Raw genomic sequence first — 16,967 nt, 5'->3', positions numbered from 1 at the left:
AAAAAAAAGCCGGGGTAGCAGTCCTCATATCAAACAAAACGGATTTCAAAGCAAGGGCAATAAAAAGAGATAAAGAAGGACATTTCATAATACTTAAAGGAACAATCCATCAAGAAGATACAACATTGATAAACATATATGCACCCAACAACGGAGCACCCAAATACATAAAGCAAATACTCAAAGACCACAAGAAGGATATCAACAACACACTCATAGTAGGGGACTTCAACACTCCATTATCAACAATAGACGGATCATCAAAGCAAAGAAACACCAGGGATATACAGGCACTGAACAACACACTAAACCACATGTACTTAACTGATATATATAGAACTTTCCACCCCAAAGAAGCAAAATATACATTCTTCTCAAATGCACATGGGACATTTTCAAAGATAGACCACATGATAGAACACAAAACAAGCCTCAACAAATTCAAGAAAATTGAAGTCATATGAAGCATTTTTTCAGACCACAATGCCTTGAAACTAAAAATCAACCTCAGAGAAAAAAATCAAAGACACCCAAACTCATGGAGATTGAATAACATGCTATTAAATAATGAATGGGTTAACAATGACATCAAAGAAGAAATCAAGAAATTTCTAGAAACTAATGATAATGAGCACACAACAGCCCAAAACCTGTGGGAGACAGCAAAAGTAGTCCTGAGAGGGAAGTTCATAGTAATACAGGTATATCTAAAAAGACTAGAAGAATCTCAAATAAAAAACCTAACCATAAAGCTACAAGAACTAGAACAACAACAACAAACAAAGCCTAGGGCAAGAAGAAGGAACGAAATCATCAAGCTCAGAGCAGAACTAAATGACATCGAGACTGAACAAACAATCCAAAAGATCAACAAAACTAGGAGCTGGTTCTTCGAAAAAATAAACAAAATCGACAAGCCTCTAGCCAGTCTAATCAAGAAAAAAAGAGAGAAGACCCAAATAAACAAAATCAGAAATGAAGGAGGAGAAATCACAACTGATACCACAGAAATACAAATGATAGTAAGAAATTACTACAGACAACTGTATGGCAAGAAATTTGACAATCTAGAAGAAATGGACAAATTTCTAGAAACATATAACCTTCCAAAACTGAATCAAGAAGAAGTAGAAAGTCTCAACAGACCAATAACAAAGAAGGAAATTGAAACAGTAATCAAAAATCTCCCTGCACACAAAAGCCCTGGACCGGATGGCTTCACAGGCGAATTCTACAAAACATTTAGGGAAGAACTAACTACTATCCTCCTCAAACTATTCCGAAAAATCCAAGAAGAGGGGAAAATCCCAAACTATTTCTATGAAGCCAGTATGATCCTAATCCCAAAACCAGGTCAAGACACAACAAAGAAAGAAAACTACAGGCTAATATCACTGATGAACGTAGATGCTAAAATCCTCAACAAAATATTGGCAAACAGGATCCAGCAATACATCAAAAAGACCATACATCACGATCAAGTGGGATTCATCCCAGGAATGCAAGGATGGTTTAATATTTGCAAATCAATAAATATAATACATCATCTAAACAAAATGAAAGACAAAAATCACATGATCATATCAATAGATGCAGAAAAAGCATTTGATAAAGTACAAACACCCATTTATGATGAAAACACTCAGCAAAATGGGAATAGAGGGAGAATACCTTAACAGAATCAAAGCTATATATGAGAAGCCTGAGGCCAACATCATACTCAATGGACAAAAACTAAAAGCATTCCCCCTGAATTCAGGAACTAGACAAGGTTGTCCACTCTCTCCACTCCTATTCAGTATAGTGTTGGAAGTCCTAGCCACAGCAATCAGATAAGAAAAGGAAATAAAAGGCATCCAAATTGGGAAAGAAGAAGTAAAACTATCATTATATGCAGATGACATGATAGTATGCCTAGAAAATCCTATAAACTCCACTAAAAGACTACTCGATATAGTAAGTGACTTTGGCAAAATAGCAGGGTACAAAATAAATATACAGAAATCTAAGGCATTTCTGTACACCAACAATAAAATATCAGAGACAGAGACAAAAAAGAAAATACCATTTACTATAGCAACAAGAAAAATACAGTACCTAGGAGTAAACTTTACCAAAGAGATAAAAGACCTGTACTCTGAAAATTACATAACATTGAAGAAAGAAATTAAGGAAGATACAAATAAATGGAAGCAAATAACATGTTCTTGGATGGGAAGAATCAACATCATCAAAATGGCCATATTACCCAAAGCAATTTACAGATTCAATGCAATCCCTATTAAAATACCAATGACATATTTCACAGACCTAGAACAAATACTCCATAAATTCATATGGAACCAAAAACCCCGAATAGCAAAAGGAATCTTGAGACAGAAGAACACAGCAGGAGGAATCACAACACCAGATATCAAACAATACTACAAAGCCACTGTGATCAAAACAATCTGGTACTGGCATAAGAACAGACATATAGATCAGTGGAACAGAATAGAGAGTCCAGTAATAAACCCAGGCCTCTATGGTCAACTTATATTTGATAAAGGAGGAAGGAACATAAAATAAAATGGAGTGAGAAGAGCCTCTTTAACAAATGGTGCTGGGAGAACTGGATAGGGACTTGCAAAAAAATGAAACTAGACCACCAACTTACACCACACACGAGAATAAACTCAAGATGGATAAAAGACTTAAATGTATGCCATGACACCATAAAAGTCCTAGAGGAAAACATAGGCAAGAAAATTTCAGATATCTCACGTAACAATTTCTTCATGGATACATCTCCTAAAGCAAGAGAAATAAAGGAAAAAATAAACAAATCGGATTACATCAAACTAAAGAGTTTCTGCTCAGCAAAAGAAAACATCAGCAAGATGAAAAGGAAACCAACCATATGGGAAAACATACTTGCCAATGACATCACAGACAGGGGATTGATTTCCAAAATATATAAAGAGCTAATATGACTCAACATCAAGAAAACAAACAACCCAATTAAAAAATGGACAAAGGACCTGAACAAACACTTCTCCGAAGAGGACATACACAAGGTCCATAGACACATGAAAAAATGCTCAACATCATTAGCCATCAGGGAGATGCAAATAAAAACCACATGAGATACCATTTTACACCAGTCAGAATGGCCATCATCAACAAATCAACAAACAACAAGTGCTGGCGAGGATGTGGAGAAACGGGAACCCTACTGCACTGTTGGTGGGAATACAGACTGGTACAACCACTATGGAAAACAGTATGGAATTACCTCAAAAGGTTAAAAATGGAACTGCCTTTTCAACCAGCGATTCCACTGCTAGGATTATATCCGAAGAATCTTGAAACACCAATTCAAAAGAACTTATGCACCCCTATGTTCATTGCAGCACTGTTTACAATAGCTAAGTGCTGCAAACAACCTAAGTGCCCATCTGTAGATGAGTGGATCAAAAAACTGTGGTACATTTACACAATGGAATACTATGTAGCAGAAAGAAAGAAGGAACTCCTGTCATTTGCGACAATATGGATGGAACTAGAGAGAATTATGCTTAGTGAAATAAGCCAGACAAGGAAAGAAAAATACCATGTGATATCACCTAATACAGGAAACTAAAGAGCAACGCAAACAAAAGAACTAAATAGGACAGGAACAGAATAGCAGTCAATAAGGGAGAGGGAGAGAAGGGTGATAAGTAAGGGAAGGGTTTTGTCAAGGAACGTGTATAAATGACTCATGGACATGGACAAAGGCGAGGGATATGGTTGCAGGAAGGGGGGTGGGCTGGGTGGGGGAGAGAAATGGAAAAATGGGACAACTGTAATTGAAAAACCAAAAATAGAAAAAATAAAAAAATAAAAAAACAATATTGAATTTCCAAGAATCACAATACTGAATTCCCAAGGCTAGTTCGCAGTTTAGTTTTGGGCATTGTTCCTGGCTGTGTAGCCTCTGAAGGTATTCTGAAACTTAACTAGTTCACAAAATTTTTGGAAAGATAATTCTGTGAACTAGGTGCATTTCTTTTCTGCAGCTGTCAATCAAATTCAGTTTCTGATGCTTCCAACAACAGCCTTGATAGAAAGTCATTTATAATTTTAACTGTAGTTGAATCAATTATTTATGAACATGTACCACACTCGTGACTCTCAAATGAAAATAAATATGTAATTATTTGCGTACCCATGTAGATATCCCCTTGTTTAGCCTGTGAACCACCCTATGTTCTAACTTCTGAATGTACTACACAACCTGAGGGATTATTATAATTTACTCCCTCTTTCCTCCATTACTTCACTGCTAGGTGATCGAGAGTAATCTGATTTAACTAATAGAATTACAATTTGAAGAACGAATAATACAGTGTTTTGGAATTAACTTGAACCCAAAAGGACAGTAAATTGATGACAGAATGAATGTGAGTAGAGCAGTAGTCCTGGTTCTAACTGGGATTACAAATCCTCTCTAAAACAGTTTAAGTACATTTCTAGGAGGCAGAGCCCAAAGCATGAAGCGACAGGTCACCATTGCTTATCTCCTTATCCTTATGGTCTAACTATGGTATACATACAACATAGACCAAAACATAGCCGCCTCTCTACTGCACAATGAAGCCAATGAGACCTAGACTACCAGAAATATGTCAGAGGGAACAGAGCTACTGAATTTATTTAAGGGAAAATAAAAGTGAACTTATTAGCTCACTTTTTAAAAAGATTGGATTAACAGTGCACGAGGGATATGGGAATGGTAAAAGCCATGAGAATGGTGCACAAATGATCAAGTCTGGGAAACACCTCTATAAAATCTAAAATGTTGCCCCACTAGGACAGTAACTTATCAGAAGGGTATTCACAAAGCTAGATTGGAAGACCATGAATGATGACCCGTACCACATTCTAAAATCATCACTTCCATTAGTCAATCTGGACTCTGAGACTTTTGGAGATATAAGTCAAAGAGTCTTTTACATGTTATATACTTATTGTTTACTATGCTTCAGGCACAGGTAGTGATTTATTTATAAATGTTGATAACATTCCCCTGTTGGAATTTTGGTTGCCCACACCAACAATGCCTTCTGCCCATTCAGACTCTCCCTCTTTTTTTTTTTTTAGACTCTCCCTCTTAAGTTACAGCTGATTGAGGTTTTTTGAATTAGGATGCCACTACAGAAGTTAATTATGGAGAGAATGGTTGAAAATTAATGCTCATTGAAAGGGCTGACATGTCTGTTTTACAGCAGATACAAGCTGAGAAAAAGATGATTCCAAGATGTGGAGAGAAAAATATAGACCTGACAGACTCAAATGGTCAAAGGAGAAGTCACATAGCCTTTGCCAGACAAGAGAGAACATCAGTTCTTGACATCTCCCCAGATCATCTGAAACTTGATCAGACTTCATTTTTGTCCTTTGACTCAACAGGACAGGAGCATTTATAAAATGTCCACTCACTCACCCCATGACACATGTAATTTTTATTTTCCTCAAGACACATTGAATTGGTTTTAATTCCTTGAAACCTAGAGTACCAACTGGAAAACAAATCAAAGGATAATAAGTGCAATAGAAACATAGGATAAATAAGAGGCATCAAGGAAAGAATAAAGAAACCAGAAAGCCTTTTGGCCACTGAGTGACTGTAAAGTTATTTAGAGGAAATAAAGGTTTTTTTTAAATGAGCCTTCAAAGTTTCCTTTTCTTGACTTGTTTCATATTCTCCAGTATCCCAATCATTTGTACCAAACTCTGGTGTTTTCATATGAAGATTTTTCTTTCAAACATTGTAATAAAAGTCATTAGTAGGGATTCCAGAAGATGAACTTTTATTTCCTTTTTTCAAAGTTCTCTTTTTGTTCATCTTCCACTTCCTCTGTCTCCCACTCCCACCCTAGACACACTCACAGACATAGTCTAGCAAAAGTTAACAGTTGACATACATCCAATTATTTAAATTAGTGAAAGCCATACTACTACCTATATGTATTTGCAAAAAGCAATTATTTGCTTAAACTTCCCTTAGCTACATGCTCTTGTGTTTCAATTCTAATTAATAAAAAAGATATTTTGACAGTCTTAAAGTGGTATACCTGCCTATGCCTGTGTAATAGTCATGATGCTCACCCTCACTATCCTTTTAAAGTAAAAGCAATTCAAGTGCTAAGCCTCTTATTCTTGGCAATGTTGGCTACTTTTTTACATTCTTCTTCTAATAAGAATAATCAATAATTTTAGAATTGATTGACCTTTCTGTGAACCTCTTGGGAAGATGCCCATCAGTTTCTTCCATTCTGTTTTGATAAAAAGAATAGCAATAAGTTTACAAAGCATATTCACATTTACTATAAGAGTCTCTAGTTCAGAATAGGTATACATGGGGCTTTCCTTAGGTGAGTGCAGGTAACACGGTATATAAGCAATTCCAAGATGTTGTGCTGAGAACTAGTTTGGAAACTATGACTTAGCATTTCTCAACTAACCAAATCTTGTGTATTTATCTAACTGCATTCACTAAACAAATACATCTCTAATATTTATAGTGATATGCATGCACATATGCCTACACATTGAATAGTTTTCCTGAAATGACATCCAACTCCACAATCAAAGGTAGGTTGGAAGCGAGACAGAATGGAATGTGTAAGGAGGAAGTTACCAAAAAAGGTTCAACTGGTTATGATGAAGGGACTGGCATTGTCCAAGATATAATAGATATAAAATTAACATGTTTATTTCTAAAAGGGATAGTTGGCACAGGAACAGAGAAGGGAGAGAAAGTTGTCTGTTTTGTTTGTACTTTCTAGGTGATTTCCTTTAAAGTGTTACTCACGGCAGAAAACATATTCAGTGTAAGAGGACCAGATCTTGTCATTTGTTTGGTCATGGGTGATAGTGCTGGTGCCAGAGGAGTTGCACACAACCATGTGAAAGCCAGCATCAGCTAACTTATCAAAGGCTTGTTCCAGAAAGGTAAATTTGAGGTAATATCGAGAAGTGTACCTCTCAGGAGGACGGTCGGGGTCTCTGCTTTCATTTAGAGTATCTCCAAATACTTCTTTGGCCAATGATATCTTACCACACACCATGATTCGGGCCACACGGCGGAATTTTGCATCTGCTTGGCTATCCCTACCCAGAGTATAGGAGCCTCGATAGCCAATAGTAATGAAACCTGCTTTCTTGAGGTCAGAACCAGTGTTTGCTGTCAGAGCTGGGGGGTTATCAGAGCCACTAACTTGGATGTTACTACTTGAAGAGAGATTACATGTGATGTTAATGTTGGTGGAAAGCTCCTCTAGATCACTCTGGCATAAATCATTGCTAAATGAGTTGATCTTACTGATTTTGGGAGCCAACATCTTCACTAACTCTGGTAGCTCGAAGTATTCCGCTTCTCTCTGGAGCCGACCACACTCTGGAAAGTGGTCAGGAAGCACTAGTTTCCGGTCTCTCATATAGTCTAGCACATAACGAAAGAGGAAACCATCTCGGTCTACAAAGAATCTCCCTTTGTTGTCCTGGATTAGGGAGCAAGGATTCTTTTCACTGAACATTTTCCAGAGCCAGGAGCCAGGAACACTGACCAAGGTAAGATAGCGAGTGATGTACACCTGACCACCCACGTTGAGTTCAATAATCTCGGGGAACTGACTGAAATCCTCACTTGGTTTAGTACAACTTGATTTCTCTGGCATGGCCATATTGATCTGCAGAAGCAAAAGACATTAGTTCTAAGTAAAGGTTTACAGTATGGGGATTCTATTTATAAACATAATTTTTTTGCACTTGTACACACTACATACCAAGAAAATCAAGCAAACCACAACCTTTTGCAAATTAACCATTTTTAACTTGAACAGAAAAATTGTACATAATTTTGCTTTGCAATTATATTTTTAATGTCCTTCTGAATGTTGGGTGAATCGAATAATCACAATCCTCAATTCAAAGCATTTTATCACAGTCTATGCAGGGCTCTCTTTTCTTGTAGTGTTTGTGCATATGTTTTGGTTATTCTATTTTACTATCACAGTCCACTCCCATTCCTATTCCTAGTCCCACCATAGGCTGTCATTTTGATAAATTTAGTGTGTAGCTTTCCATGTATGTATTATTGAAAAATGGATTTTGTGGTTTTAAATGGATGTATCTGTTATTATATATTTCAGTCTTCATTTATAAATATTTATACATTTTTCACTCTCAGCACTACATTGCTCAAATTTCTTCATGTTGCTATGTGTATACTTAATCTGCTTCTAATTGTGACATAATACTTTGTGGAATGCACCTACTATGTTTTACTATCCACTCTCCCAGTGACTGACACTCAGACTGCCTTTAACTCCCTGCTCCAATTTACACTCATGTTTATGTTTCTTATGAACCTCTGAGAGAACATCACTAGGCTATATGTCCAGAAGTGGTATCTTTGAGTTACACTGTATGCATGTACATAATTTGACTAAGTACTGCCATGTTACTCTCTAAAACACCCCTTGTCTTCATTCCTACTTAATCCTCAAATCCCTACCACAATTTGGCATTATCTATATTTCTAAACTTTTGTCACTTTAATGGTTGTAAAGTGATACCTCGTTGCAGTATGAGAAAACTAGTTATAAAATAAAAAATGGCCAGCTATTGTAAGTCCATAACTCAGTACCTTCTCACTGTTCACTGTTTCCAACATAAAGCATGGTGTGTTCATCTTTCTTTGATCCCCATTCTTCTTTATCTGTACATAAGTCAACATTATTGTCTATATTAGACTTTGCTGAGCCTCTTCCTACCTCATGGTCCGTTCCAATTTCATCTCTGTTACTGGTTTCTCTCTCTTTTCAAACCACCCTAAACTGTGACTGTTCAAGCCTCAGAACTGTGTTTTTAGCTCTCTAATCTCTCCCTCGGAGAACTCATCCTCTTAAGCTTTCCTAACTATTACATTTACATATATGATTACTGAATCCTAGCCTGTCTCCTAACCTTCAGTTCACTATTGGTAACTACTTGCTGAATGCATTAGCAGTACCTTGAATCCAGCATTTTCCAAACCACATTCATATATGTGAAAATGTTTTATAAAATCTAAGTTATTATCATCGTTTTGCCTTTATTTTTCCAGCCCAAACAGGTCACATTTTATGACTTTTTTTTCTGTCAGTAATATCACAATTTTCCAGTCATTCCACCTGGAGATTTATAAACTTCAGAGTCATCTTACTGACCTATTATCTACCTCATGTGTATTCTTCACTAACCTAAAAATTATTCCTTTATAATGTCTCTTGCATATACATTATTACCACCACCAGTTCTGTTCTTCACTCTGCACTAATTGATATGAACACCTGAATTGGTCTCTCTATCTGTATTTGAGATCCATCCACATCTGCCCTACACCCTTCCCCCACTTCCAAAAAAATATCCTACATACTATTACCAGATTAGTTGTTATCATAACCTTCTTCTATGTTTTAAAATTGTCAGTGACTCTGCTTTGCCTAAAGATCAAATTTAAACCCTTACCCTGGAACTTTAATCTCTTTATATGCTATTTCTATTCTCTCTTTAATGATAAGAATACCTAGCACTAGCACTACATAGGACTTATTATGTGCCAGGCATTGTTCTTAGCCACAAAGTGGGTACAAACATTATCCTCATTTTGCTAATGAAAAAATTGATAGCTTGCCCAATGCGAAACTAATAAATGTCTGAAATGGTATTCAAACTCAAGCAGTAAAACTGCAATGTCCATGTTTTTAATTGATTGTATCTGCCAAGACTTCTTTACATATACAAAAATGGTGTAGGTATTATTGCTTGCCCATGATATGTTGCCTTTGCTTATACCTTTCCCCTTCTGGGAAGCATTATTATTCCACTTCCTTGATGTCAAGGACCAATTCAAGTCCCAAATAAGATTAACCTCCTCCTTATATTTCTCTATTAAGCTTGAAATTTCATTTTATTTTTTACTCTTTGTTTTCCTACTCTTTTTCATAATATAATAACATAGTAGTAGTAGAATAATAACAATAACTAACATTTATGAAACACATATATACCAGTATTTTCTGGATCTCTTTTACTGTGATGACCGGTTAATATTTCTAACAATGCAATAAAGTAAATATTGCAATTCTCATTTCTCAAAGGAATAAGCAGATGCACGGTTCATTATAATTCTTCATACAGACTAGTGTTTTTAGTTTCCACTTACTAATCTACCCTTCACACCATAACTAGAATTATCTTTCTTAAATGCAGAACTGATTATGGTGTTCCTTCCATAAACACTGTCAAAGGTTTTTCAAAGTTTAGAGACTGAAATTCAAACATATTAAATATAGTACATAAAAAGTTCCACACTTGTCTTGCCTTTTCTTGGGTTTTGATTCCAACCATTTTCCCATTGGTACCCCCAAAATGACCATAAACTTTAGCTACTGAATCTAAACCAGTTTATGAGACTCATCAACTTTTTCATTTATATATTCCTTTAACTTAGGGTTCTTTCTACCCCAACCTCCCTGTGGCTTCTTGAGAAATATTATAACATAGTGGTTTAAGAAGGTCTGAGTTTGAATCTCACCTCTGCCATTTATTAGCTGGGTAATTTTAGACAAATTACTTATTCTCTATGAGCCTCAGTTTTCTTATCCAGAAAATGGATATAACAAAAGATTCATAAGATGAGGAGGAAATTATATATAATGTATATAAAGTGCTTAACACAACGCCTGTCATAAGTAAGTGCTTAATGATGTTTGGTTACATTGGCTCCCTTAGCTTATCTTGGGACAGTCTGTGAATGATTGCAATCCGCCAAGTTGATTATGGTGCTAAAAGTCTTAGTGATCCATTAAAATTCTGATAAATAAAACATCTTCCTGAACTGCCACATCAACCCTTTGTTTTCTTTATTATTGCTTCAGATTTGAAATATATTATATATTTATTATATAGCACACTGTAATTATTTATATGTTTGTCCCAAATAACCTCTGAGATACATAGTAATCTTGACTTAAAAATATCTGGATCCCCAGCACTGTGAATCTAGCAAGTAGTAAACTTATAGTAAGCAATTAGTGAATGATGAGTAAACCAACAACAGACAAACGTGATATCAATTTCATTATTTTCATAATCCCACAGTATATAAGTAGAAATCCATTTATAGAAATTCATTTTGAATACATGTGTGAATATATAACAAGAAATACACATATACTAGATTTTGCAGACTTCTGAGTGCAATAAAAGCTGTTATTTATTCTCTCTAACAACAATAATAAAACTGGTGAAAAAGTAGTGTAAAGTTGATACCTTCTTGTTTCAAAATTTTTTTCTTGATGTTTTAGACTTACTTCCTTTGCTCAAGTCAACTGATGATTTAAAATCCTATGAGCCAGAGTCACATTCAGCTTGAGAGGTGAAGGCAGGTGGTCTATTTTGCCTCTCACATGAGAATAGGATTTTTAGTTAAATCCTGAGGACAAAACTTATTTCTGTAGGAAGAAGTCAAAAGGGGAAAATTTAGGACTAGAACTGCAGTAGATCCTCAACTGCCACACGCCTCTATGGTAGAACCACAACCATCTTTTAAAACATAAATAGAAATTTTACTCTGAAAGTTATTCGTAAGACTACTCTTGATAACTAGGAATCTCAAGTTACTTTAAATTTAAAAAAAAAATGGAGGTAGTTTTCCCAATAATGAAAAAGGAAGTCAGGAAGGACATTTCCTAAACAGGAACATTTATTTGTATTGCATTTATTTGTAATGTAAAAATATCTTTTGCATATAAAGTTCTTTATATATGCTCCCTTGTACCCTTCCCCATGCCAGCATTTCCTGTTCAGCTAGCTTGCTCAGGAGGAAGCAAACAAAAAAAATCTATTCAATCTAACCATTCCTCATTTTTTTAATTGCTTGTTTGGGATTTAACCCTATAATGTCTCATTTTTTCCTTCTGCACATAAATCTCGGGCTGATAAGGGCTTGCGGTTAGCTGCCCTCAGTAAGTCAAAGAAAGTAAAGGTCTCTGCAAGGAGGAAGTCAAAGGAGACATAAAATGTAAATAGTTTAAATCAGAAGATAAAATGTTCAACCCAGCTGTATGCTGCAAACCTGGAAGAGCTCAACTTTACATTTCAATGTTTCAATGTTTGAAAAGCACTGGAGAAAGTAGCTAGTGCATCACTTTCTTTTGGTAGTCAAGGAATCCTGCAACCAACATGCCATGCTTTTTAAAAGGAAAACAAAGTCAGATATATCAAAACCCCTGGTTTGCACCTGCAAATGATAAGGAAGTATTTTCTAAGGAGATCAGACAGTTTATAAATGACCAATTTCCAATTTTATTAAACCTGATATCTTTGTGTCCTAACATTTCCTCTCTTCTCTTTCCCTCTCCCTCTCACTCCTTCCTCTTTTTCACCAGTTTGTCTTAAAAATACACTCACTTATAAAAATGAACACATCATTATTAATTGGAAATATGGTTCTCACCTTTTATGTTGTTTTAATTCAGAGATTCAAGAAAGTAAAGCAGGTAACAGCTGAACTGGAAGTATAAGCAAAAGGAAAAACAACTTTAAGTAAGAATTAAGAAATAGTTTTTTTTTTTCCTACTTGAAGGAGAAAATCCTCAGCAGCATTTCCAGCCCTTACAAGTAGCTTGGATCTATGGCTTCTTGTCTGCTCATAAAAAGAAATGTTAGTACAGAGATGTTTTAAAAGTTCAAATAAAAAATAACCAAATGATGAAAGGCACTCTGAATATTCAGAATTTCCTTTCAAGGAAGAAACTTGCCTGCTTTTGGATATCTAGGCAGGTTTCACATGCAGTCCTCTCTCAGTACACAGAAAAAACACACAGAGACATGCACATCCTCAACTCAAATGCAGAAGCTCCTAAATTCCAGAAGCAGTGAACTGGAAAGGAAAGGTAAGGGGATCATTGGAGTAGTTACCTTGCTTGTATCTCCAGCCACTTTAATGTCACCAAGCACAGCCTCAGCCCCTCTCTGTCTGGCTGCAGACTTGGCTCAGCTTGTGAAGTGCCTTCCTGCTCTCTTTCCTATCCGTTGCTGTGTGCTTTTGTGCTCAATCTGGGCTTCTCCTTTTAATACTAGGAAGCCTGTAGACCCTCCCCTCTAGCTATGACATATTTGGCTCCCTCCCCCACCAGCTTCCCAGATGGAAAAGGCAAGCTTTCTACTCTGCAGTTTGAGGAGGAAGCAAAAGTTCAGAAAGAGTGACATTAATAAAAGAATATCATTTGGGGATAAGAGAACTTTTTTCTGATATTTTGTTGGTTCAAAACAAACACAAACATTTAGCAGCTAAAGACTGATTTATTTTAACTAAAGAGTTGGCTGAATTCCCAACATGGATGCATCAGATCTGTTTACTTTAATAACATTATTGCAATAAACACTCAAATGACCTCCATAGTTCAAGTAAATCATTTACTAAGTACTTCTAATGTCCAGATACTGTATTAAATGCTGATGATAAAGAAATAAATTAGTCACATAAGCCTTATATTTTAGTCCAGGAGAAAGATCTGTGAACAAATAAATTCAATATAAGTTAAGAGTTGTGCAAGAAATATGCACATAGTGTTGTAAGAACACAAAGGAAATACCCCTAGGCCATTTAGGGGTACCCAAAGACTTTCTGGAAGAGATGTCTATACTAAGTTTTATCAGATGAATAAGAATTAGTAGGAAAAGCATTCCAGGCAGAAAGAATAGTGTTACCAAAGTGAAATAGGTTGAAAGAGTATGTCATATATTAGGAACTATATTTTTTGAAATGTTGGAATAAGGAGAGTCAGGCTTTTATCATTCCAAATTCTACACTAAATTTCTTTAGATTATCTAAGCAATCCAAGTAAAGAATGGATGAATTATTTAATATGGGTAACTCTAAATTAATGATTGAATTTCACATGCAATTTCTCTCTTTTACCTCAAGTTGAATCACTGAATTAAAATGTGGATTTTTCAAAAGGAAATTGTGAATGTTGTCATGGCCATGTCTCTCTGAACCTTGTATGTATACAGAGTTAATGCAACCCTCATCAAAATCCCAATGACAGTATTTTTAAAAGAAATAAAACAAAAAAAATAATCAGATTTGTATGGAATCACAGAAGACCTCAAATAGCCTAAGTGTTAAAGAGCAAAGTTCTCAAAATTCCCTAGACCCCATGGTTTGGGTATAGGTGAGGGGACTCAGTAAAGGATAGCTTTCAAGATGCTTTTGCATATCTATGGCTGGTAGTTAGTGTCTTATGCGAATGGCTTTGGTTATTCCAAGGCTCCAAGGAGATGGGAGGGGTTTTGACCATAGAATGGTGAGGAAAAAGCATGGGGGGCTGCGCAAGGTTCTGTGAATGGTCAGAACCAGTTATCATGCCCACCGCATCACAGGCCGTGGTCAGGAATTTAAAAATAAGGTGGCAGCAATTTGCAGGGGGAGAACCATGTGGCTTTGAAAGGCAGGGAAGAACCATGTGGTTTTGAAAGGGTGTGGGGCCATGCAGTCTAAAAGAAGGAAAGGGAGGTAATGCAGCTTAGATTAGTAAGAAAGTCAGCTTGCTGCTGCTTTAATTATGCCAATTTTGGCAGATGCCAAAGCCTGGACTTTTGGACTCTTAGAACTCAGGACAGGCAGAAAGGACTCTGTTAAAACGTGGACTTCATCATGATCCAATGCAACACAGCACATGTTTTCTTGGACTACTCGAAGGAGGCTGATGACATCATACCCCAGATCCGGAAGGAGAGAGCTGACAGATAAGGAATAGGGAACTTCTGGGCATAGTTTTGGCTTATAGCCTTTTGGGGAGCAAGGGAAGTGCTGGTTCCCGTGGGAGAACAGGGCTGCGAGCAGGAATACTCACAGCCCTCCCCAGGTTGAAATATTGTAAATAAAGACCTGTTTTCCTCAACACTAATTGTTGGGTTTAACACCAAGATGCCATGTGAAAGAACCCTCTTTTTCACTCGGTAACAAAAGCAATTCGGAGAAAAAAGAACAAAGCTGGCAGAACCACACTCTTTGACTTCAAGTTATGCTACAAAACAACAATAATGAAAACAGCATGGTATTGGCAGAAAAACAGAACAGACCAACGGAACAGAATTAAGAATCCAGAAATAGAAGTAGGAGTGGGAGGGGGATGTAGAGGCAGACAAGGCAGTGGCGGCGGTGGCTGCACAAGGCGGAAGAAGTGGTGGTGACAGAGGCAGTAGTGGGTCTGGCAGTGGCCCAAGCTGCGGGACAGGTAGTGGGCACAGCGGCTTGTTGGATAAGTGGAAGATTGATGATAAGCCTGTAAAAATTGACAAATGGGATGGATCAGCTGTGAAAAATTCTTTGGATGATTCTGCCAAAAAGGTACTTCTGGAAAAGTACAAGTATGTGGAAAATTTTGGTCTAATTGACGGTTGCCTCACCATCTATACCATCTCCTGTTTCTTTGCCATAGTGGCTTTAATTTGGGATTATATGCACCCCTTTCCAGAGTCCAAGCCTGTTTTCGCTTTGTGCATCATATCCTATTTTGTGATGATGGGTATCCTGACCATTTATACCTCATATAAGGAGAAGAGCATCTTTCTCGTGGCCCACAGGGAAGATCCCACAGGAATGGATCCTGATGATATTTGGCAACTGTCCTCCAGTCTCAAAATGTTCAATGACAAATACACTCTGAAGCTGACCTTCATCAGTGGGAGAACAAAGCAGCAGTGACAAGCTGAGTTCACGAAATCCATTGCTAAGTTTTTTGACCACAGTGGGACACTGGTCATGGATGCCTATGAGCCTGAAATATCCAAGCTCCATGACAGTCTTGCCACAGAAAGTAAAGTAAAATAGCCAATTCTAAAAACAGCCATCTTTTTGAAGGATCATGCGGAATCAATGGTTGAGGGGGAAAGAAGCAGAGAAAAGTAAGAAATGTTAAATGTTCCTGTTTTGTCCTGAAATTCAGTCCCTTCTGGATAAGTAGGGTTTTCTACCTGAGATATGAGAAATTGTAGCTCTGATAGCTAGCTATAGCCTCCTTGGTCTATTGATTACATTGTCCTGATTTGCTTTTCTGGAAAAACATTTTTGCTAAAAACCAAACAGACTTTCTCCGTCATATCTAGCAGTATAGTATAGTTCTGTGCCATGCAGCATTTAAAGACTCACTTTGTAAAATTGCTAATGTGTTGCTGATTTTATTGTGTTAATTCCTGTTTTAATAGCTGTTTCCCTCAATTCAGGATACAATTTCTTGTGTACATCTTCACACACCATTTTTTGTGGTGTGCATATATTTAATGGGGTGAATTGGGGGAAAAAAAAACCATAGCTTTTTCTTTTGTTTAAAGCAGATGTTCTGCCTATTACATTTTGTGTGTTCTTAACCAATTAAAGAAGCCAATGACATTTTTAGTTTTATATTGTCTATGCTTTTCACTAGTATATCCCTGTTGATTTGCTGATTTGTGTCCTTTATTAAATGCCATTAAAAACTTTTTTCAATAAAAGGAAAAAGGTTTAAAAAAAAAAAGAATCCAGAAACAAACTAACATGTAGTTGAGAAAATAATTTTCAGTAAAAAAGCCAAAAACACACCATGGAAAAAATAAAGCCTCTTCAATAAATAGTGCTGGGAAAATTGGAAAGCCACATGCAAAAGGATGAGACTAGACTGCCATTTGACATACACAAAAATTAACTCAAAATGGATCGAAGACTTGAAACAATAAATTACATAGAAGAAAATGTAAGTACTATACTTGTGGACCTTGGTCTTAGAGAGTATTTTATGAATTTGATGTCAAATGCAAGGGTAGCAAAAGAAAAAAATTGAAAAGGACTACGTCAAACTAAAAAGCTTCTGCATAGCGAAATAATCCACCAATAAAACAAAGAGGCAACC

General features: G+C 36.4%; 1 protein-coding gene and 1 pseudogene across 2 annotated transcripts; one reads left to right on the top strand and one right to left on the bottom strand.

The window, feature by feature from the left end:
- Positions 1–5,605: 5,605 nt before the first annotated feature.
- LOC149991327 (BTB/POZ domain-containing protein KCTD12-like) lies at positions 5,606–13,105 on the bottom strand. Of its 2 annotated transcripts, none has more exons than XM_090264500.1 (4): positions 12,994–13,105; positions 12,530–12,584; positions 11,344–11,525; positions 5,606–7,715 (listed from the first exon to the last, which is right to left on the bottom strand). In XM_090264500.1, exon 4 carries the CDS (start codon positions 7,707–7,709, stop codon positions 6,831–6,833), a length of 879 nt encoding a protein of 292 aa, XP_090120626.1. In that variant the 5' UTR covers positions 7,710–7,715; positions 11,344–11,525; positions 12,530–12,584; positions 12,994–13,105; the 3' UTR covers positions 5,606–6,830. The 2 variants fall into 2 exon arrangements, 1 of the variants encoding a protein (XP_090120626.1); XR_016508579.1 differs by lacking the exon at positions 5,606–7,715 and adding an exon at positions 8,684–8,746.
- A 1,292-nt stretch (positions 13,106–14,397) lies between these two features.
- LOC149991326 (signal peptidase complex subunit 2 pseudogene) lies at positions 14,398–16,042 on the top strand (annotated as a pseudogene).
- Positions 16,043–16,967: the final 925 nt, after the last annotated feature.

The sequence above is a fragment of the Furipterus horrens genome, unplaced genomic scaffold, assembly GCF_987537825.1.
Source record: "Furipterus horrens unplaced genomic scaffold, mFurHor1.1.pri manual_scaffold_17, whole genome shotgun sequence".
NCBI classification, from domain to species: domain Eukaryota; kingdom Metazoa; phylum Chordata; class Mammalia; order Chiroptera; family Furipteridae; genus Furipterus; species Furipterus horrens.
Note: the sequence above shows the minus strand (reverse complement) of the source record. Positions and strands in the feature narration are given on the sequence as shown.

What these genes read in the sequence shown, in the direction of transcription:
- LOC149991327 (XM_090264500.1), bottom strand. Translation starts at nt 7,709, where the DNA reads ATGGCCATGCCAGAGAAATCAAGTTGTACTAAACCAAGTGAGGATTTC.